This window comes from Oncorhynchus clarkii, chromosome 16 (genome assembly GCF_045791955.1).
Source record: "Oncorhynchus clarkii lewisi isolate Uvic-CL-2024 chromosome 16, UVic_Ocla_1.0, whole genome shotgun sequence".
NCBI lineage: Eukaryota > Metazoa > Chordata > Actinopteri > Salmoniformes > Salmonidae > Oncorhynchus > Oncorhynchus clarkii.
In genome coordinates this window covers 2224119-2246863 of record NC_092162.1, presented here as the reverse complement: position 1 = coordinate 2246863, position 22745 = coordinate 2224119, and the positions used below count along the sequence as shown (strand labels likewise).

At 43.7% G+C, this 22745-nt stretch overlaps 1 protein-coding gene across 1 annotated transcript in view; it reads right to left on the bottom strand.

The window, feature by feature from the left end:
* The window catches only part of LOC139367866 (HEAT repeat containing 5B), a 158847-nt gene that overhangs the window by 6644 nt on the left and 129458 nt on the right, over positions 1-22745 (bottom strand). Inside the window, exons 34-35 of the mRNA XM_071106209.1 lie at positions 5577-5727; positions 4002-4126 (exon numbers count right to left, since the gene is read on the bottom strand). Of these exons, the coding sequence (XP_070962310.1) occupies positions 4002-4126; positions 5577-5727 (276 nt within the window). The remainder of the gene's footprint in view (positions 1-4001; positions 4127-5576; positions 5728-22745) is intronic.

The window sequence follows — 22745 nt, the reverse complement described above, 5'->3', positions numbered from 1 at the left end:
CAGTAGCCCTGAAATCCCTGTCCCTAATCTGTCAGTAGCCCTGAAATCCCTGTCCCTAATCTGTCAGTAGCCCTGAAATCCCTGTCCCTAATCTGTCAGTAGCCCTGAAATCCCTGTCCCTAATCTGTATGGGGTTCTGAAATCCATGTCCCTAATCTGTCAGTAGCCCTGAAATCCCTGTCGCTAATCTGTCAGTGGCCCTGAAATCCATGTCCCTAATCTGTCAGTAGCCCTGAAATCCCTGTCCCTAATCTGTCAGTAGCCCTGAAATCCCTGTCGCTAATCTGTCAGTGGCCCTGAAATCCATGTCCCTAATCTGTCAGTAGCCCTGAAATCCCTGTCCCTAATCTGTCAGTAGCCCTGAAATCCCTGTCCCTAATCTGTCAGTAGCCCTGAAATCCCTGTCCCTAATCTGTCAGTAGCCCTGAAATCCCTGTCCCTAATCTGTCAGTAGCCCTGAAATCCCTGTCCCTAATCCCTGTCCCTAATCTGTCAGTAACCCTGAAATCCATGTCCCTAATCCAGTGGTTCTTAACCTGGGTTCGATCGAACCCCAGGGGTTCGGTGAGTCAGTCTCAGGGGTTCGGCGGAGGTCAAGACACACATCCGACTCATATGATTCGTGATGACACACCCCGCTTGGCCATCATTGGCTGCAGGTGATCACGCTACATCGCTTGGCCTATCTGTGCTGCAGGGAATTTGGTGCGCTCAGTAGTCGACTTGTGACTGTCGTGATGGTACGTCTTGGGATTTCTTTCTTAATATTTTAATCCCTTCATACTTACTATGTCGAGCAAAAAAAAGAAAGTGGTCGGACGAATATGTACAATATGGATTCACATGTATAACGGAACGTAATGGGAGTCAGCGTCCTAACTGCATGATTTGCAATGCCAAGTTGAGCAATTCTAGTGTAGCACCGGCAAAACTAAGAGAACACTTCCTTAAGCTGCATGGAGATGGAAAATACAAGAACACAACGCTCGCTGAATTCAAGGTGAAGAGAGCCAGATTCGATGAAAAGGCTACTCTGCCTGTTCTCGGCTTTGTACCCATCAACAAACCGATCCCCACAGCATCGTGCAAAGTTGCTTACCTGATCGCAAAACAGGGAAAACCACACACCATTGGTGAAACACTCATAAAACCAGCTGTGTTGAAGATGGCGAATATCATGCTGGGAAAAGAGGCTGAAGTTAAGTTATCCCAAATTCCTCTTTCAAATGACACCATCAGCGACAGAATAGAGCAAAGACATCTTGGCTCAAGTAGTTGCAGATCTGATTTCAAGCCCGGCAAAATTCAGCCTTCAACTCGACGAGACCACAGACGTTTCCAATCTAAGCCAGCTTGCTGTATTCGTGCGCTATGTGAAAGACGACGTGATAAAGGAAGATTTTTTTATTTTGTAAGCCTCTTACAACAACAACTAAGGCAGCCGATTTGAAGAAACTTGTGGATGACTTCTTCAAAGACAACAATCTTTTGTGGGATATGGTTTCTACAGTTTGTTCGGACGGAGCTCCAGTCATGCTGGGAAGAAAGTCTGGTTTTGGTGCGCTAGTGAAAGCCGATGCACCACACATCATTGTTATGCATTGTATTCTGCACAGGCATGCGTTGGTAACAAAGACCTTGCCTCCAAAACTGGCAGAAGTATTAAAAATTGTAATGGAATGCGTGAACTATGTGCGAACTAGTGCTCTGAGGCACCGCATCTTCAGTGAGCTGTGTAAAGAAATGGGCTCTGAATTCGAGGTACTTCTGTACCATTCTAACATTCGGTGGTTATCCCGCGGACAGGTGCTGAATTGTGTTTTTGCCGTGCGTGTGGAATTAGCCCTGTTTTTTGCAAGAGCACCAACATTGTCATGCAGATTGCTTCAAAAATTCTGAGTTGATTCTCATTTTAGCGTACGTGGCCGATATCTTCGCAGCTCTCAATCATCTCAATCAAAAGATTGGAGTCGACATCATCGAAGCGGAGGAAAACCGGAAGGCTTTTCAAAAAAAAGCTACCGTTATGGAAACGACGAACAGAGAACGATAACTTCGCAAACTTTCCCCTGCTGGACGACTGTGTAAGTAAGATCGAAGATGTATCTGGAATCGGAGACATTTCTGTACCCGCGGAACTGAAGCAAGCAATTGCCACGCACTTAGATGAGCTTGCAAAGTCTCTCGACGGATACTTCCCTACAAGAGAGTCATGTCCAGCATGGGTGAGACAGCCGTTCACGTTTAGTGTTGAGACAACAGATGGCAATGATGAATACCTCAATGAAATCATTGAAATTCAGCAGAGCCAGGTTCAACAGCAACTCTTCAGAACAACAACGCTTTCAACGTTTTGGTGTCAACAAATGGTAACGTACCCTGTTATTGCTAAGAAAGCTCTGGAGATTTTCATACCGTTTGTTACAACATATCTTTGCGAGCAATCCTTTTCGAGGATGCTGGACATAAAAACTAAGAAAATGAACAGACTTTGTTGCGAAAATGACATGAGAGTGGCACTTGCCAAGGTGAAGCCGCGCATTTCTGAACTGGTCTGTGAAAGGCAACAGCAGAAGTCACACTGATTTGCAGTAAATATTCATTATTATGTTTTTGTGTGAAAATCATGTTTTGATGATTTTGTTCTTTGAACACAGTGATGTTGATGGTTCATTTTGTGCACCAGTAAAATATATACCTATGTTTTGAATTTGAAAAAAATCATATTTTATTTTTCCAATTAAGAAGGGTTCGGTGAATGCGCATATGAAACTGGTGGGGTTCAGTACCTCCAACAAGGTTAAGAACCACTGCCCTAATCCCTGTCCCTAAACTGTCAGTAGCCCTGAAATCCCTGTCGCTAATCTGTCAGTAGCCCTGAAATCCCTGTCCCTAATCTGTCAGTAGCCCTGAAATCCCTGTCCCTAATCTGTCAGTAGCCCTGAAATCCCTGTCGCTAATCTGTCAGTAGCCCTGAAATCCCTGTCCCTAATCTGTCAGTAGCCCTGAAATCCCTGTCCCTAATCTGTCAGTAGCCCTGAAATCCCTGTCGCTAATCTGTCAGTAGCCCTGAAATCCCTGTCCCTAATCTGTCAGTAGCCCTGAAATCCCTGTCCCTAATCTGTCAGTAGCCCTGAAATCCCTGTCCCTAATCTGTCAGTAGCCCTGAAATCCCTGTCCCTAATCTGTCAGTAGCCCTGAAATCCCTGTCCCTAATCTTTCAGTGGCCCTGAAATCCATGTCCCTAATCCCTGTCCCTAATCTGTCAGTGGCCCTGAAATCCATGTCCCTAATCCTTGTCCCTAATCTGTCAGTGGCCCTGAAATCCATGTCCCTAATCTGTCAGTGGCCCCGAAATCCCTGTCCCTAATCTGTCAGTAGCCCTGAAATCCCTGTCCCTAATCTGTCAGTAGCCCTGAAATCCCTGTCCCTAATCTGTCAGTAGCCCTGAAATCCCTGTCCCTAATCTGTCAGTGGCCCTGAAATCCCTGTCCCTAATCTTTCAGTGGCCCTGAAATCCATGTCCCTAATCCCTGTCCCTAATCTGTCAGTGGCCCTGAAATCCCTGTCCCTAATCTTTCAGTGGCCCTGAAATCCATGTCCCTAATCCCTGTCCCTAATCTGTCAGTGGCCCTGAAATCCATGTCCCTAATCCTTGTCCCTAATCTGTCAGTGGCCCTGAAATCCATGTCCCTAATCTGTCAGTAGCCCTGAAATCCTAACTGAATCTTCTCTGTTTCTCTATTGTTTCACACCCAGTGTGACTCAGTTGATTTCCAGGATAATCTGATCCTCAGAAAGCTTCAGTCTCAGACATAACAACCACAGACCCAGGGTGAGACGGATCCCACGGGAGAGAGGCCATTGAGCCAGACTGAATCTAAGGCGGAGAGATGAACACTAGAACTCTGCTATTAGCAGTATAACACACCACAACAAGGCAATGAATTATAGGAGACATTCTGAGTCTGTGTGGTCAGGTGTTTTTGTCTGTGTGTTACCTGCGGGGGAGCATAGCGACGGCAGTTCAGCCAGTATAGAGACGGTGTGAGCCACCAGCCGGGTGCTCTCCTCAGGCAGACGAGGCTGGGGTCGGAGGGGCAGGTGGCTGGGGGACTCGTTCACCCTGGGAATGAAAAAACATAAGTTTGGGCTTTTCAATGACCCAAAGATGGTGTACTATTAGGGTTGCAAACGTCAGTTAAAAAAAGGCAGGAAATCAATTATTTTCCAAGCAGGTTAACCAGGGTATTACAACAGAACGACCCTGACAGGTTCCAACAGAACGACCCTGACACGTTCCAACAGAACGACCCTGACACGTTCCAACAGAACGACCCTGACACGTTCCAACAGAACGACCCTGACAGGTTACAACAGAACGACCCTGACAGTTTACAGCAGAACGACCCTGATACAACAGAACGACCCTGACAGGTTCCAACAGAACGACCCTGACACGTTCCAACAGAACGACCCTGACAGGTTACAACAGAACGACCCTGACAGTTTACAGCAGAACGACCCTGATACAACAGAACGACCCTGACAGGTTCCAACAGAACGACCCTGACAGGTTCCAACAGAACGACCCTGACAGGTTCCAACAGAACGACCTTAACACGTTACAACAGAACGACCCCGACAGGTTACAACAGAACGACCCTGAGAGGTTACAACAGAACGACCCTGACAGGTTACTACAGAACGACCCTGACAGGTTACAACAGAACGACAGGTTACAACAGAACGACCATGACAGGTTCCAACAGAACGACCCTGACACGTTACAACAGAACGACCCTGACAGGTTACAACAGAACGACCCTGACAGGTTACAACAGAACGACCCTGACAGGTTACAACAGAACGACCCTGACAGGTTACAACAGAAGGACACGTTACAACAGAACGACCCTGACAGGTTACAACAGAACGACCCCGACAGGTTACAACAGAACGACCCTGACAGGTTACAACAGAAGGACACGTTACAACAGAACGACCCTGACAGGTTACAACAGAACGACCCCGACAGGTTACTACAGAACGACACGTTACAACAGAACGACCCCGACACGTTACAACCAGAACGACCCTGACAGGTTACAACAGAACGACACGTTACAACAGAACGACCCTGACAGGTTACAACAGAACGACCCTGACACGTTACTACAGAACGACACGTTACAACAGAGCGACACCGACAGGTTACAACAGAACGACCCCGACAGGTTACAACAGAACGACCCTGACAGGTTACAACAGAACGACCCTGACAGGTTACAACAGAACGACCCTGACACGTTACAACTGAACAACCCTGACAGGTTACAACAGAACGACCCTGACAGGTTACAACAGAACGACCCTGACAGGTTACAACAGAACGACCCTGACACGTTACAACTGAACAACCCTGACAGGTTACAACAGAACGACCCCAATAAGCAAAAACATATATTTAAAATACTACATTCATATATTACCTGTTAAAATACTACATTCATATATTACCTGTTAAAATACTACATTCGTATATTACCTGTTAAAATACTATATTCGTATATTACCTGGTGTTGAGTTGGGGCAAGTGACGAACCAGAATGAACACCATAAGCTCCATGGCAGCGAAGACTAGGGACTTCCCCGGGAGCAGCTCCCCAGTCTCACCTCCCTCTCCCCGGAGAGACAGACCGTCCTTCTCCCCTCCACCCTCCTTACCTGGAGGGAGATACGTAGAGCAGATCAACAAAATCAGTAGTTATGAGCCCATTTAGGTTTCAGGTAAACATTGATTTTAAATTAATGTACATTTCAGTGGTATATCCTAACGATAGACCGATAGTCTGGAAATGCTGGTCGGTATCACCACATGGTTAATGATGACTATAGGTACTGGTCGGTATCACCACATGGTTAATGATGACTATAGGTACTGGTCGGTATCACCACATGGTTAATGATGACTATAGGTACTGGTCGGTATCACCACATGGTTAATGATGACTATAGGTACTGGTCGGTATCACCACATGGTTAATGATGACTATAGGTACTGGTCGGTATCACCACATGGTTACTGATGACTATAGGTACTGGTCGGTATCACCACATGGTTACTGATGACTATAGGTACTGGTCGGTATCACCACATGGTTAATGACTATAGTACTGGTCGGTATCACCACATGGTTAATGATGACTATAGGTACTGGTCGGTATCACCACATGGTTAATGATGACTATAGGTACTGGTCGGTATCACCACATGGTTAATGATGACTATAGGTACTGGTCGGTATCACCACATGGTTAATGACTACAGGTACTGGTCGGTATCACCACATGGTTAATGATGACTATAGGTACTGGTTGGTATCACCACATGGTTAATGATGACTATAGGTACTGGTCGGTATCACCACATGGTTAATGATGACTATAGGTACTGGTCGGTATCACCACATGGTTACTGATGACTATAGGTACTGGTCGGTATCACCACATGGTTAATGATGACTATAGGTACTGGTCGGTATCACCACATGGTTAATGATGACTATATGTACTGGTCGGTATCACCACATGGTTAATGATGACTATAGGTACCGGTCGGTATCACTATATGGTTAATGATGACTATAGGTACCGGTCGGTATCACCACATGGTTAATGATGACTATAGGTACTGGTCGGTATCACCACATGGTTACTGATGACTATAGGTACTGGTCGGTATCACCACATGGTTAATGACTATAGTACTGGTCGGTATCACCACATGGTTAATGATGACTATAGGTACTGGTCGGTATCACCACATGGTTAATGATGACTATAGGTACTGGTCGGTATCAACACATGGTTAATGATGACTATAGGTACTGGTCGGTATCACCACATGGTTAATGATGACTATAGGTACTGGTCGGTATCACCACATGGTTAATGATGACTATAGGTACTGGTCGGTATCACCACATGGTTACTGATGACTATAGGTACTGGTCGGTATCACCACATGGTTAATGACTATAGTACTGGTCGGTATCACCACATGGTTAATGATGACTATAGGTACTGGTCGGTATCACCACATGGTTAATGATGACTATAGGTACTGGTCGGTATCACCACATGGTTACTGATGACTATAGGTACTGGTCGGTATCACCACATGGTTAATGACTATAGTACTGGTCGGTATCACCACATGGTTAATGATGACTATAGGTACTGGTCGGTATCACCACATGGTTAATGATGACTATAGGTACTGGTCGGTATCACCACATGGTTAATGATGACTATAGGTACTGGTCGGTATCACCACATGGTTAATGATGACTATAGGTACTGGTCGGTATCACCACATGGTTAATGATGACTATAGGTACTGGTCGGTATCACCACATGGTTAATGATGACTATAGGTACAGGTCGGTATCACTACATGGTTAATGATGACTATAGGTACTGGTCGGTATCACCACATGGTTAATGATGACTATATGTACTGGTCGGTATCACCACATGGTTAATGATGACTATAGGTACCGGTCGGTATCACCATATGGTTAATGATGACTATAGGTACCGGTCGGTATCCCCACATGGTTAATGATGACTATAGGTACTGGTCGGTATCACCACATGGTTACTGATGACTATAGGTACTGGTCGGTATCACCACATGGTTAATGACTATAGTACTGGTCGGTATCACCACATGGTTAATGATGACTATAGGTACTGGTCGGTATCACCACATGGTTAATGATGACTATAGGTACTGGTTGGTATCACCACATGGTTAATGATGACTATAGGTACTGGTCGGTATCACCACATGGTTAATGATGACTATAGGTACTGGTCGGTATCACCACATGGTTAATGATGACTATAGGTACTGGTCGGTATCACCACATGGTTAATGATGAGTATAGGTACTGGTCGGTATCACCACATGGTTAATGACTATAGTACTGGTCGGTATCACCACATGGTTAATGACTACAGGTACTGGTCGGTATCACCACATGGTTAATGACTACAGGTACTGGTCGGTATCACCACATGGTTAATGATGACTATAGGTACTGGTCGGTATCACCACATGGTTAATGATGACTATAGGTACTGGTCGATATCTCCACATGGTTAATGATGACTATAGGTACTGGTCGGTATCACCACATGGTTAATGATGACTATAGGTACTGGTCGGTATCACCACATGGTTAATGATGACTATAGGTACTGGTCGGTATCACCACATGGTTAATGATGACTATAGGTACTGGTAGGTATCACCACATGGTTAATGATGACTATAGGTACTGGTCGGTATCACCACATGGTTAATGATGACTATAGGTACTGGTCGGTATCACCACATGGTTAATGATGACGATAGGTACTGGTCGGTATCACCACATGGTTAATGATGACTATAGGTACTGGTCGGTATCACCACATGGTTAATGATGACTATAGCTACTGGTCGGTATCACCACATGGTTAATGATGACTATAGGTACTGGTCGGTATCACCACAAGGTTAATGATGACTATAGGTACTGGTCGGTATCACCACATGGTAAATGATGACTATAGTACTGGTCGGTATCACCACATGGTTAATGATGACTATAGGTACTGGACGGTATCACCACATGGTTACTGATGACTATAGGTACTGGTCGGTATCACCACATGGTAATTGATGACTATAGGTACTGGTCGGTATCACCACATGGTTAATGATGACTATAGGTACTGGTTGGTATCACCACATGGTTAATGATGACTATAGTACTGGTCGGTATCACCACATGGTTAATGATGACTATAGGTACTGGACGGTATCACCACATGGTTACTGATGACTATAGGTACTGGTCGGTATCACCACATGGTAATTGATGACTATAGGTACTGGTCGGTATAACCACATGGTTACTGATGACTATAGGTACTGGTCGGTATCACCACATGGTTAATGACTATAGTACTGGTCGGTATCACCACATGGTTAATGATTACTATAGGTACTGGTCGGTATCACCACATGGTTAATGATGACTATAGGTACTGGTCGGTATCACCACATGGTTAATGACTACAGGTACTGGTCGGTATCACCACATGGTTAATGATGACTATAGGTACTGGTCGGTATCACCACATGGTTAATGGTGACTATAGGTACTGGTCGGTATCACCACATGGTTAATGATGACTATAGGTACTGGTCGGTATCACCACATGGTTAATGATGACTATAGTACTGGTCGGTATCACCACATGGTTAATGATGACTATAGGTACTGGTCGGTATCACCACATGGTTAATGATGACTATAGGTACTGGTCGGTATCACCACATGGTTAATGATGACTATAGGTACTGGTCGGTATCACCACATGGTTAATGATGACTATAGGTACTGGTCGGTATCACCACATGGTTAATGATGACTATAGGTACTGGTCGGTATCACCACATGGTTAATGATGACTATAGGTACTGGTCGGTATCACCACATGGTTAATGATGACTATAGGTACTGGTCGGTATCACCACATGGTTACTGATGACTATAGGTACTGGTCGGTATCACCACATGGTTAATGACTATAGTACTGGTCGGTATCACCACATGGTTAATGATGACTATAGGTACTGGTCGGTATCACCACATGGTTAATGATGACTATAGGTACTGGTCGGTATCACCACATGGTTAATGATGACTATAGGTACTGGTCGGTATCACCACATGGTTAATGACTACAGGTACTGGTCGGTATCACCACATGGTTAATGATGACTATAGGTACTGGTCGGTATCACCACATGGTTAATGATGACTATAGGTACTGGTCGGTATCACCACATGGTTAATGATGACTATAGGTAATGGTCGGTATCACCACATGGTTAATGATGACTATAGGTACTGGTCGGTATCACCACATGGTTAATGATGACTATAGGTACCGGTCGGTATCACCACATGGTTAATGATGACTATAGGTACTGGTCGGTATCACCACATGGTTACTGATGACTATAGGTACTGGTCGGTATCACCACATGGTTAATGATGACTATAGGTACTGGTCGGTATCACCACATGGTTAATGATGACTATAGGTACTGGTCGGTATCACCACATGGTTACTGATGACTATAGGTACTGGTCGGTATCACCACATGGTTAATGATGACTATAGGTACTGGTCGGTATCACCACATGGTTAATGATGACTATAGGTACTGGTCGGTATCACCACATGGTTAATGACTATAGTACTGGTCGGTATCACCACATGGTTAATGACTACAGGTACTGGTCGGTATCACCACATGGTTAATGACTACAGGTACTGGTCGGTATCACCACATGGTTAATGATGACTATAGGTACTGGTCGGTATCACCACATGGTTAATGATGACTATAGGTACTGGTCGGTATCACCACATGGTTAATGATGACTATAGGTACTGGTCGGTATCACCACATGGTTAATGATGACTATAGGTACTGGTCGGTATCACCACATGGTTAATGATGACTATAGGTACTGGTCGGTATCACCACATGGTTAATGATGACTATAGGTACTGGTCGGTATCACCACATGGTTAATGATGACTATAGGTACTGGTCGGTATCACCACATGGTTAATGATGACTATAGGTACTGGTCGGTATCACCACATGGTTAATGATGACTATAGGTACTGGTCGGTATCACCACATGGTTACTGATGACTATAGGTACTGGTCGGTATCACCACATGGTTAATGACTATAGTACTGGTCGGTATCACCACATGGTTAATGATGACTATAGGTACTGGTCGGTATCACCACATGGTTAATGATGACTATAGGTACTGGTCGGTATCACCACATGGTTAATGATGACTATAGGTACTGGTCGGTATCACCACATGGTTAATGATGACTATAGGTACTGGTCGGTATCACCACATGGTTAATGATGACTATAGGTACTGGTCGGTAACACCACATGGTTAATGACTACAGGTACTGGTCGGTATCACCACATGGTTAATGATGACTATAGGTACTGGTCGGTATCACCACATGGTTAATGATGACTATAGGTACTGGTCGGTATCACCACATGGTTAATGATGACTATAGGTACTGGTCGGTATCACCACATGGTTAATGATGACTATAGGTACTGGTCGGTATCACCACATGGTTAATGATGACTATAGGTACTGGTCGGTATCACCACATGGTTAATGATGACTATAGGTACTGGTCGGTATCACCACATGGTTAATGAGACTATAGGTACTGGTCGGTATCACCACATGGTTAATGATGACTATAGGTACTGGTCGGTATCACCACATGGTTAATGATGACTATAGGTACTGGTCGGTATCACCACATGGTTAATGATGACTATAGGTACTGGTCGGTATCACCACATGGTTACTGATGACTATAGGTACTGGTCGGTATCACCACATGGTTAATGATGACTATAGGTACTGGTCGGTATCACCACATGGTTAATGATGACTATATGTACTGGTCGGTATCACCACATGGTTAATGATGACTATAGGTACTGGTCGGTATCACCACATGGTTAATGATGACTATAGGTACTGGTCGGTATCACCACATGGTTAATGATGACTATAGGTACTGGTCGGTATCACCACATGGTAAATGATGACTATAGGTACTGGTCGGTATCACCACATGGTTAATGATGACTATAGGTACTGGTCGGTATCACCACATGGTTAATGATGACTATATGTACTGGTCGGTATCACCACATGGTTAATGATGACTATAGGTACTGGTCGGTATCACCACATGGTTAATGATGACTATAGGTACTGGTCGGTATCACCACATGGTTAATGATGACTATAGGTACTGGTCGGTATCACCACATGGTTAATGATGACTATAGGTACTGGTCGGTATCACCACATGGTTAATGACTATAGTACTGGTCGGTATCACCACATGGTTAATGATGACTATAGGTACTGGTCGGTATCACCACATGGTTAATGATGACTATAGGTACTGGTTGGTATCACCACATGGTTAATGATGACTATAGGTACTGGTCGGTATCACCACATGGTTAATGATGACTATAGGTACCGGTCGGTATCACTACATGGTTAATGATGACTATAGGTACTGGTCGGTATCACCACATGGTTACTGATGACTATAGGTACTGGTCGGTATCACCACATGGTTAATGACTATAGTACTGGTCGGTATCACCACATGGTTAATGATTACTATAGGTACTGGTCGGTATCACCACATGGTTAATGATGACTATAGGTACTGGTCGGTATCACCACATGGTTAATGACTACAGGTACTGGTCGGTATCACCACATGGTTAATGATGACTATAGGTACTGGTCGGTATCACCACATGGTTAATGATGACTATAGGTACTGGTCGGTATCACCACATGGTTAATGATGACTATAGGTACTGGTCGGTATCACCACATGGTTAATGATGACTATAGTACTGGTCGGTATCACCACATGGTTAATGATGACTATAGGTACTGGTCGGTATCACCACATGGTTAATGACTACAGGTACTGGTCGGTATCACCACATGGTTAATGATGACTATAGGTACTGGTCGGTATCACCACATGGTTAATGATGACTATAGGTACTGGTCGGTATCACCACATGGTTAATGATGACTATAGGTACTGGTCGGTATCACCACATGGTTAATGATGACTATAGGTACTGGTCGGTATCACCACATGGTTAATGATGACTATAGGTACTGGTCGGTATCACCACATGGTTAATGATGACTATAGGTACTGGTCGGTATCACCACATGGTTAATGATGACTATAGGTACTGGTCGGTATCACCACATGGTTAATGATGACTATAGGTACTGGTCGGTATCACCACATGGTTAATGATGACTATAGGTACTGGTCGGTATCACCACATGGTTAATGATGACTATAGGTACTGGTCGGTATCACCACATGGTTAATGATGACTATAGGTACTGGTCGGTATCACCACATGGTTAATGATGACTATAGGTACTGGTCGGTATCACCACATGGTTAATGACTATAGTACTGGTCGGTATCACCACATGGTTAATGACTACAGGTACTGGTCGGTATCACCACATGGTTAATGACTACAGGTACTGGTCGGTATCACCACATGGTTAATGATGACTATAGGTACTGGTCGGTATCACCACATGGTTAATGATGACTATAGGTACTGGTCGGTATCACCACATGGTTAATGATGACTATAGGTACTGGTCGGTATCACCACATGGTTAATGATGACTATAGGTACTGGTCGGTATCACCACATGGTTAATGATGACTATAGGTACTGGTCGGTATCACCACATGGTTAATGATGACTATAGGTACTGGTCGGTATCACCACATGGTTAATGATGACTATAGGTACTGGTCGGTATCACCACATGGTTAATGATGACTATAGGTACTGGTCGGTATCACCACATGGTTAATGATGACTATAGGTACTGGTCGGTATCACCACATGGTTAATGATGACTATAGGTACTGGTCGGTATCACCACATGGTTAATGACTATAGTACTGGTCGGTATCACCACATGGTTAATGATGACTATAGGTACTGGTCGGTATCACCACATGGTTAATGATGACTATAGGTACTGGTCGGTATCACCACATGGTTAATGATGACTATAGGTACTGGTCGGTATCACCACATGGTTAATGATGACTATAGGTACTGGTCGGTATCACCACATGGTTAATGACTACAGGTACTGGTCGGTATCACCACATGGTTAATGATGACTATAGGTACTGGTCGGTATCACCACATGGTTAATGATGACTATAGGTACTGGTCGGTATCACCACATGGTTAATGATGACTATAGGTACTCGGTATCACCACATGGTTAATGATGACTATAGGTACCATCACATGGTTAATGATGACTATAGGTACTGGTCGGTATCACCACATGGTTACTGATGACTATAGGTACTGGTCGGTATCACCACATGGTTAATGACTATAGTACTGGTCGGTATCACCACATGGTTAATGATGACTATAGGTACTGGTCGGTATCACCACATGGTTAATGATGACTATAGGTACTGGTCGGTATCACCACATGGTTAATGATGACTATAGGTACTGGTCGGTATCACCACATGGTTAATGATGACTATAGGTACTGGTCGGTATCACCACATGGTTAATGATGACTATAGGTACTGGTCGGTATCACCACATGGTTAATGATGACTATAGGTACTGGTCGGTATCACCACATGGTTAATGACTATAGTACTGGTCGGTATCACCACATGGTTAATGATGACTATAGGTACTGGTCGGTATCACCACATGGTTAATGATGACTATAGGTACTGGTCGGTATCACCACATGGTTAATGATGACTATAGGTACTGGTCGGTATCACCACATGGTTAATGATGACTGGTCGGTATCACCACATGGTTAATGACTATAGGGTCGGTATCACCACATGGTTAATGACTGACTATAGGTACTGGTCGGTATCACCACATGGTTAATGACTACAGGTACTGGTCGGTATCACCACATGGTTAATGATGACTATAGGTACTGGTCGGTATCACCACATGGTTAATGATGACTATAGGTACTGGTCGGTATCACCACATGGTTAATGATGACTATAGGTACTGGTCGGTATCACCACATGGTTAATGATGACTATAGGTACTGGTCGGTATCACCACATGGTTAATGATGACTATAGGTACTGGTCGGTATCACCACATGGTTAATGATGACTATAGGTACTGGTCGGTATCACCACATGGTTAATGATGACTATAGGTACTGGTCGGTATCACCACATGGTTAATGATGACTATAGGTACTGGTCGGTATCACCACATGGTTAATGATGACTATAGGTACTGGTCGGTATCACCACATGGTTAATGATGACTATAGGTACTGGTCGGTATCACCACATGGTTAATGATGACTATAGGTACTGGTCGGTATCACCACATGGTTAATGATGACTATAGGTACTGGTCGGTATCACCACATGGTTAATGATGACTATAGGTACTGGTCGGTATCACCACATGGTTAATGATGACTATAGGTACTGGTCGGTATCACCACATGGTTAATGATGACTATAGGTACTGGTCGGTATCACCACATGGTTAATGATGACTATAGGTACTGGTCGGTATCACCACATGGTTAATGATGACTATAGGTACTGGTCGGTATCACCACATGGTTAATGATGACTATAGGTACTGGTCGGTATCACCACATGGTTAATGATGACTATAGGTACTGGTCGGTATCACCACATGGTTAATGATGACTATAGGTACTGGTCGGTATCACCACATGGTTAATGATGACTATAGGTACTGGTCGGTATCACCACATGGTTAATGATGACTATAGGTACTGGTCGGTATCACCACATGGTTAATGATGACTATAGGTACTGGTCGGTATCACCACATGGTTAATGATGACTATAGGTACTGGTCGGTATCACCACATGGTTAATGATGACTATAGGTACTGGTCGGTATCACCACATGGTTAATGATGACTATAGGTACTGGTCGGTATCACCACATGGTTAATGATGACTATAGTACTGGTCGGTATCACCACATGGTTAATGATGACTATAGGTACTGGTCGGTATCACCACATGGTTAATGATGACTATAGGTACCGGTCGGTATCACCACATGGTTAATGATGACTATAGGTACTGGTCGGTATCACCACATGGTTAATGATGACTATAGGTACTGGTCGGTATCACCACATGGTTAATGACTATAGTACTGGTCGGTATCACCACATGGTTAATGATGACTATAGGTACTGGTCGGTATCACCACATGGTTAATGATGACTATAGGTACTGGTCGGTATCACCACATGGTTAATGATGACTATAGGTACTGGTCGGTATCACCACATGGTTAATGATGACTATAGGTACTGGTCGGTATCACCACATGGTTAATGATGACTATAGGTACTGGTCGGTATCACCACATGGTTAATGATGACTATAGGTACTGGTCGGTATCACCACATGGTTAATGACTATAGTACTGGTCGGTATCACCACATGGTTAAGATGACTATAGGTACTGGTCGGTATCACCACATGGTTAATGATGACTATAGGTACTGGTCGGTATCACCACATGGTTAATGATGACTATAGGTACTGGTCGGTATCACCACATGGTTAATGATGACTATAGGTACTGGTCGGTATCACCACATGGTTAATGATGACTATAGGTACTGGTCGGTATCACCACATGGTTAATGACTACTATAGTACTGGTCGGTATCACCACATGGTTAATGACTACAGGTACTGGTCGGTATCACCACATGGTTAATGATGACTATAGGTACTGGTCGGTATCACCACATGGTTAATGATGACTATAGGTACTGGTCGGTATCACCACATGGTTAATGATGACTATAGGTACTGGTCGGTATCACCACATGGTTAATGATGACTATAGGTACTGGTCGGTATCACCACATGGTTAATGATGACTATAGGTACTGGTCGGTATCACCACATGGTTAATGATGACTATAGGTACTGGTCGGTATCACCACATGGTTAATGATGACTATAGGTACTGGTCGGTATCACCACATGGTTAATGATGACTATAGGTACTGGTCGGTATCACCACATGGTTAATGATGACTATAGGTACTGGTCGGTATCACCACATGGTTAATGATGACTATAGGTACTGGTCGGTATCACCACATGGTTGGTTAATGATGACTATAGGTACTGGTCGGTATCACCACATGGTTAATGATGACTATAGGTACTGGTCGGTATCACCACATGGTTAATGATGACTATAGGTACTGGTCGGTATCACCACATGGTAAATGATGACTATAGTCGGTATCACCACATGGTTAATGATGACTATAGGTACTGGTCGGTATCACCACATGGTTAATGATGACTATAGGTACTGGTCGGTATCACCACATGGTTAATGATGACTATAGGTTAATGATGACATGGTTAATGATGACTATAGGTACTGGTCGGTATCACTATAGGTACTGGTCGGTATCACCACATGGTTAATGATGACTATAGGTACTGGTCGGTATCACCACATGGTTAATGATGACTATAGTCGGTATCACCACATGGTCTATAGGGTCGGTATCACCACATGGTTAATGATGACTATAGGTACTGGTCGGTATCACCATGACTATAGGTACTGGTCGGTATGGTAAATGACTATAGTACTGGTCGGTATCACCACATGGTTAATGATGACTATAGGTACTGGTCGGTATCACCACATGGTTAATGATGACTATAGGTACTGGTCGGTATCACCACATGGTTAATGATGACTATAGGTACTGGTCGGTATCACCACATGGTTAATGACTACAGGTACTGGTCGGTATCACCACATGGTTAATGATGACTATAGGTACTGGTCGGTATCACCACATGGTTAATGATGACTATAGGTACTGGTCGGTATCACCACATGGTTAATGACTACAGGTACTGGACGGTATCACCACATGGTTACTGATTACTATAGGTACTGGTCGGTATCACCACATGGTAATTGATGACTATAGGTACTGGTCGGTATCACCACATGGTTAATGATGACTATAGGTACTGGTCGGTATCACCACATGGTTAATGATGACTATAGGTACTGGTCGGTATCACCACATGGTTAATGATGACTATAGGTACTGGTCGGTATCACCACATGGTTAATGATGACTATAGGTACTGGTCGGTATCACCACATGGTTAATGATGACTATAGGTACTGGTCGGTATCACCACATGGTTAATGATGACTATAGGTACTGGTCGGTATCACCACATGGTTAATGATGACTATAGGTACTGGTCGGTATCACCACATGGTTAATGATGACAATAGGTACTGGTCGGTATCACCACATGGTTAATGATGACTATAGGTACTGGTCGGTATCACCACATGGTTAATGATGACTATAGGTACTGGTCGGTATCACCACATGGTTAATGATGACTATAGGTACTGGTCGGTATCACCACATGGTTAATGATGACTATAGGTACTGGTCGGTATCACCACATGGTTACTGATGACTATAGGTACTGGTCGGTATCACCACATGGTTAATGACTATAGTACTGGTCGGTATCACCACATGGTTAATGATTACTATAGGTACTGGTCGGTATCACCACATGGTTAATGATGACTATAGGTACTGGTCGGTATCACCACATGGTTAATGATGACTATAGGTACTGGTCGGTATCACCACATGGTAAATGATGACTATAGTACTGGTCGGTATCACCACATGGTTAATGATGACTATAGGTACTGGTCGGTATCACCACATGGTTAATGATGACTATAGGTACTGGTCGGTATCACCACATGGTTAATGATGACTATAGGTACTGGTCGGTATCACCACATGGTTAATGACTATAGGTACTGGTCGGTATCACCACATGGTTAATGATGACTATAGGTACTGGTCGGTATCACCACATGGTTAATGATGACTATAGGTACTGGTCGGTATCACCACATGGTTAATGATGACTATAGGTACTGGTCGGTATCACCACATGGTTAATGATGACTATAGGTACTGGTCGGTATCACCACATGGTTAATGATGACTATAGGTACTGGTCGGTATCACCACATGGTTAATGATGACTATAGGTACTGGTCGGTATCACCACATGGTTAATGATGACTATAGGTACTGGTCGGTATCACCACATGGTTAATGATGACTATAGGTACTGGTCGGTATCACCACATGGTTAATGATGACTATAGGTACTGGTCGGTATCACCACATGGTTAATGATGACTATAGGTACTGGTCGGTATCACCACATGGTTAATGATGACTATAGGTACTGGTCGGTATCACCACATGGTTAATGATGACTATAGGTACTGGTCGGTATCACCACATGGTTAATGATGACTATAGGTACTGGTCGGTATCACCACATGGTTAATGATGACTATAGGTACTGGTCGGTATCACCACATGGTTAATGATGACTATAGGTACTGGTCGGTATCACCACATGGTTAATGATGACTATAGGTACTGGTCGGTATCACCACATGGTTAATGATGACTATAGGTACTGGTCGGTATCACCACATGGTTAATGATGACTATAGGTACTGGTCGGTATCACCACATGGTTAATGATGACTATAGGTACTGGTCGGTATCACCACATGGTTAATGATGACTATAGGTACTGGTCGGTATCACCACATGGTTAATGATGACTATAGGTACTGGTCGGTATCACCACATGGTTACTGATGACTATAGGTACTGGTCGGTATCACCACATGGTTACTGATGACTATAGGTACTGGTCGGTATCACCACATGGTTAATGACTATAGTACTGGTCGGTATCACCACATGGTTAATGATTACTATAGGTACTGGTCGGTATCACCACATGGTTAATGATGACTATAGGTACTGAGGTACTGGTCGGTATCACCACATGGTTAATGATGACTATAGGTACTGGTCGGTATCACCACATGGTTAATGATGACTATAGGTACTGGTCGGTATCACCACATGGTTAATGATGACTATAGGTACTGGTCGGTATCACCACATGGTTAATGATGACTATAGGTACTGGTCGGTATCACCACATGGTTAATGATGACTATAGGTACTGGTCGGTATCACCACATCACCACATGGTTAATGATGACTATAGGTACTGGTCGGTATCACCACATGGTTAATGATGACTATAGGTACTGGTCGGTATCACCACATGGTTAATGATGACTATAGGTACTGGTCGGTATCACCACATGGTTAATGATGACTATAGGTACTGGTCGGTATCACCACATGGTTAATGATGACTATAGGTACTGGTCGGTATGGTTAATGATGACTATAGGTACTGGTCGGTATCACCACATGGTTAATGATGACTATAGGTACTGGTCGGTATCACCACATGGTTAATGATGACTATAGGTACTGGTCGGTATCACCACATGGTCAATGACTACAGGTACTGGTCGGTATCACCACATGGTTAATGACTATAGGTACTGGTCGGTATCACCACATGGTAATGATGACTATAGGTACTGGTCGGTATCACCACATGGTTAATGATGACTATAGGTACTGGTCGGTATCACCACATGGTTAATGATGACTATAGGTACTGGTCGGTATCACCACATGGTTAATGATGACTATAGGTACTGGTCGGTATCACCACATGGTTAATGATGACTATAGGTACTGGTCGGTATCACCACATGGTTAATGATGACTATAGGTACTGGTCGGTATCACCACATGGTTAATGATGACTATAGGTACTGGTCGGTATCACCACATGGTTAATGATGACTATAGGTACTGGTCGGTATCACCACATGGTTAATGATGACTATAGGTACTGGTCGGTATCACCACATGGTTAATGATGACTATAGGTACTGGTCGGTATCACCACATGGTTAATGATGACTATAGGTACTGGTCGGTATCACCACATGGTTAATGATGACTATAGGTACTGGTCGGTATCACCACATGGTTAATGATGACTGGTCGGTATCACCACATGGTTACTGGTATAGGTACTGGTCGGTATCACCACATGGTTACACCACATGGTTAATGATGACTATAGGTACTGGTCGGTATCACCACATGGTTAATGATGACTATAGGTACTGGTCGGTATCACCACATGGTTAATGGTACTGGTTAATGATGACTGGTACTGGTCGGTATCACCACATGGTTAATGATGACTATAGGTACTGGTCGGTATCACCACATGGTTAATGATGACTATAGGTACTGGTCGGTATCACCACATGGTTAATGATGACTATAGGTACTGGTCGGTATCACCACATGGTTAATGATGACTATAGGTACTGGTCGGTATCACCACATGGTTAATGACTATAGGTACTGGTCGGTATCACCACATGGTAATGACTATAGTACTGGTCGGTATCACCACATGGTTAATGATGACTATAGGTACTGGTCGGTATCACCACATGGTTAATGATGACTATAGGTACTGGTCGGTATCACCACATGGTTAATGACTATAGTACTGGTCGGTATCACCACATGGTTAATGACTACAGGTACTGGTCGGTATCACCACATGGTTAATGATGACTATAGGTACTGGTCGGTATCACCACATGGTTAATGATGACTATAGGTACTGGTCGGTATCACCGGTCGGTATCACCACATGGTTAATGACTATAGGTACTGGTCGGTATCACCACATGGTTAATGACTATAGTACTGGTCGGTATCACCACATGGTTAATGATGACTATATCACCACATGGTTACTGATGACTATAGGTACTGGTCGGTATCACCACATGGTTAATGACTGACTATAGGTACTGGTCGGTATCACCACATGGTTAATGATGACTATAGGTACTGGTCGGTATCACCACATGGTTAATGATGACTATAGGTACTGGTCGGTACTGGTCGGTATCACCACATGGTTAATGATGACTATAGGTACTGGTCGGTATCACCACATGGTTAATGATGACTATAGGTACTGGTCGGTATCACCACATGGTTAATGATGACTATAGGTACTGGTCGGTATCACCACATGGTTAATGATGACTATAGGTACTGGTCGGTATCACCACATGGTTAATGACTATAGGTACTGGTCGGTATCACCACATGGTTAATGATGACTATAGGGTCGGTATCACCACATGGTTAATGATGACTATAGGTACTGGTCGGTATCACCACATGGTTAATGATGACTATAGGTACTGGTCGGTATCACCACATGGTTAATGATGACTATAGGTACTGGTCGGTATCACCACATGGTTAATGATGACTATAGGTACTGGTCGGTATCACCACATGGTTAATGATGACTATAGGTACTGGTCGGTATCACCACATGGTTAATGATGACTATAGGTACTGGTCGGTATCACCACATGGTTAATGATGACTATAGGTACTGGTCGGTATCACCACATGGTTAATGATGACTATAGGTACTGGTCGGTATCACCACATGGTTAATGACTACAGGTACTGGTCGGTATCACCACATGGTTAATGATGACTATAGGTACTGGTCGGTATCACCACATGGTTAATGATGACTATAGGTACTGGTCGGTATCACCACATGGTTAATGATGACTATAGGTACTGGTCGGTATCACCACATGGTTAATGATGACTATAGGTACTGGTCGGTATCACCACATGGTTAATGATGACTATAGGTACTGGTCGGTATCACCACATGGTTAATGATGACTATAGGTACTGGTCGGTATCACCACATGGTTAATGACTATAGGTACTGGTCGGTATCACCACATGGTTAATGAGTACTGGTCGGTATCACCACATGGTTAATGATGACTATAGGTACTGGTCGGTATCACCACATGGTTAATGATGACTATAGGTACTGGTCGGTATCACCACATGGTTAATGATGACTA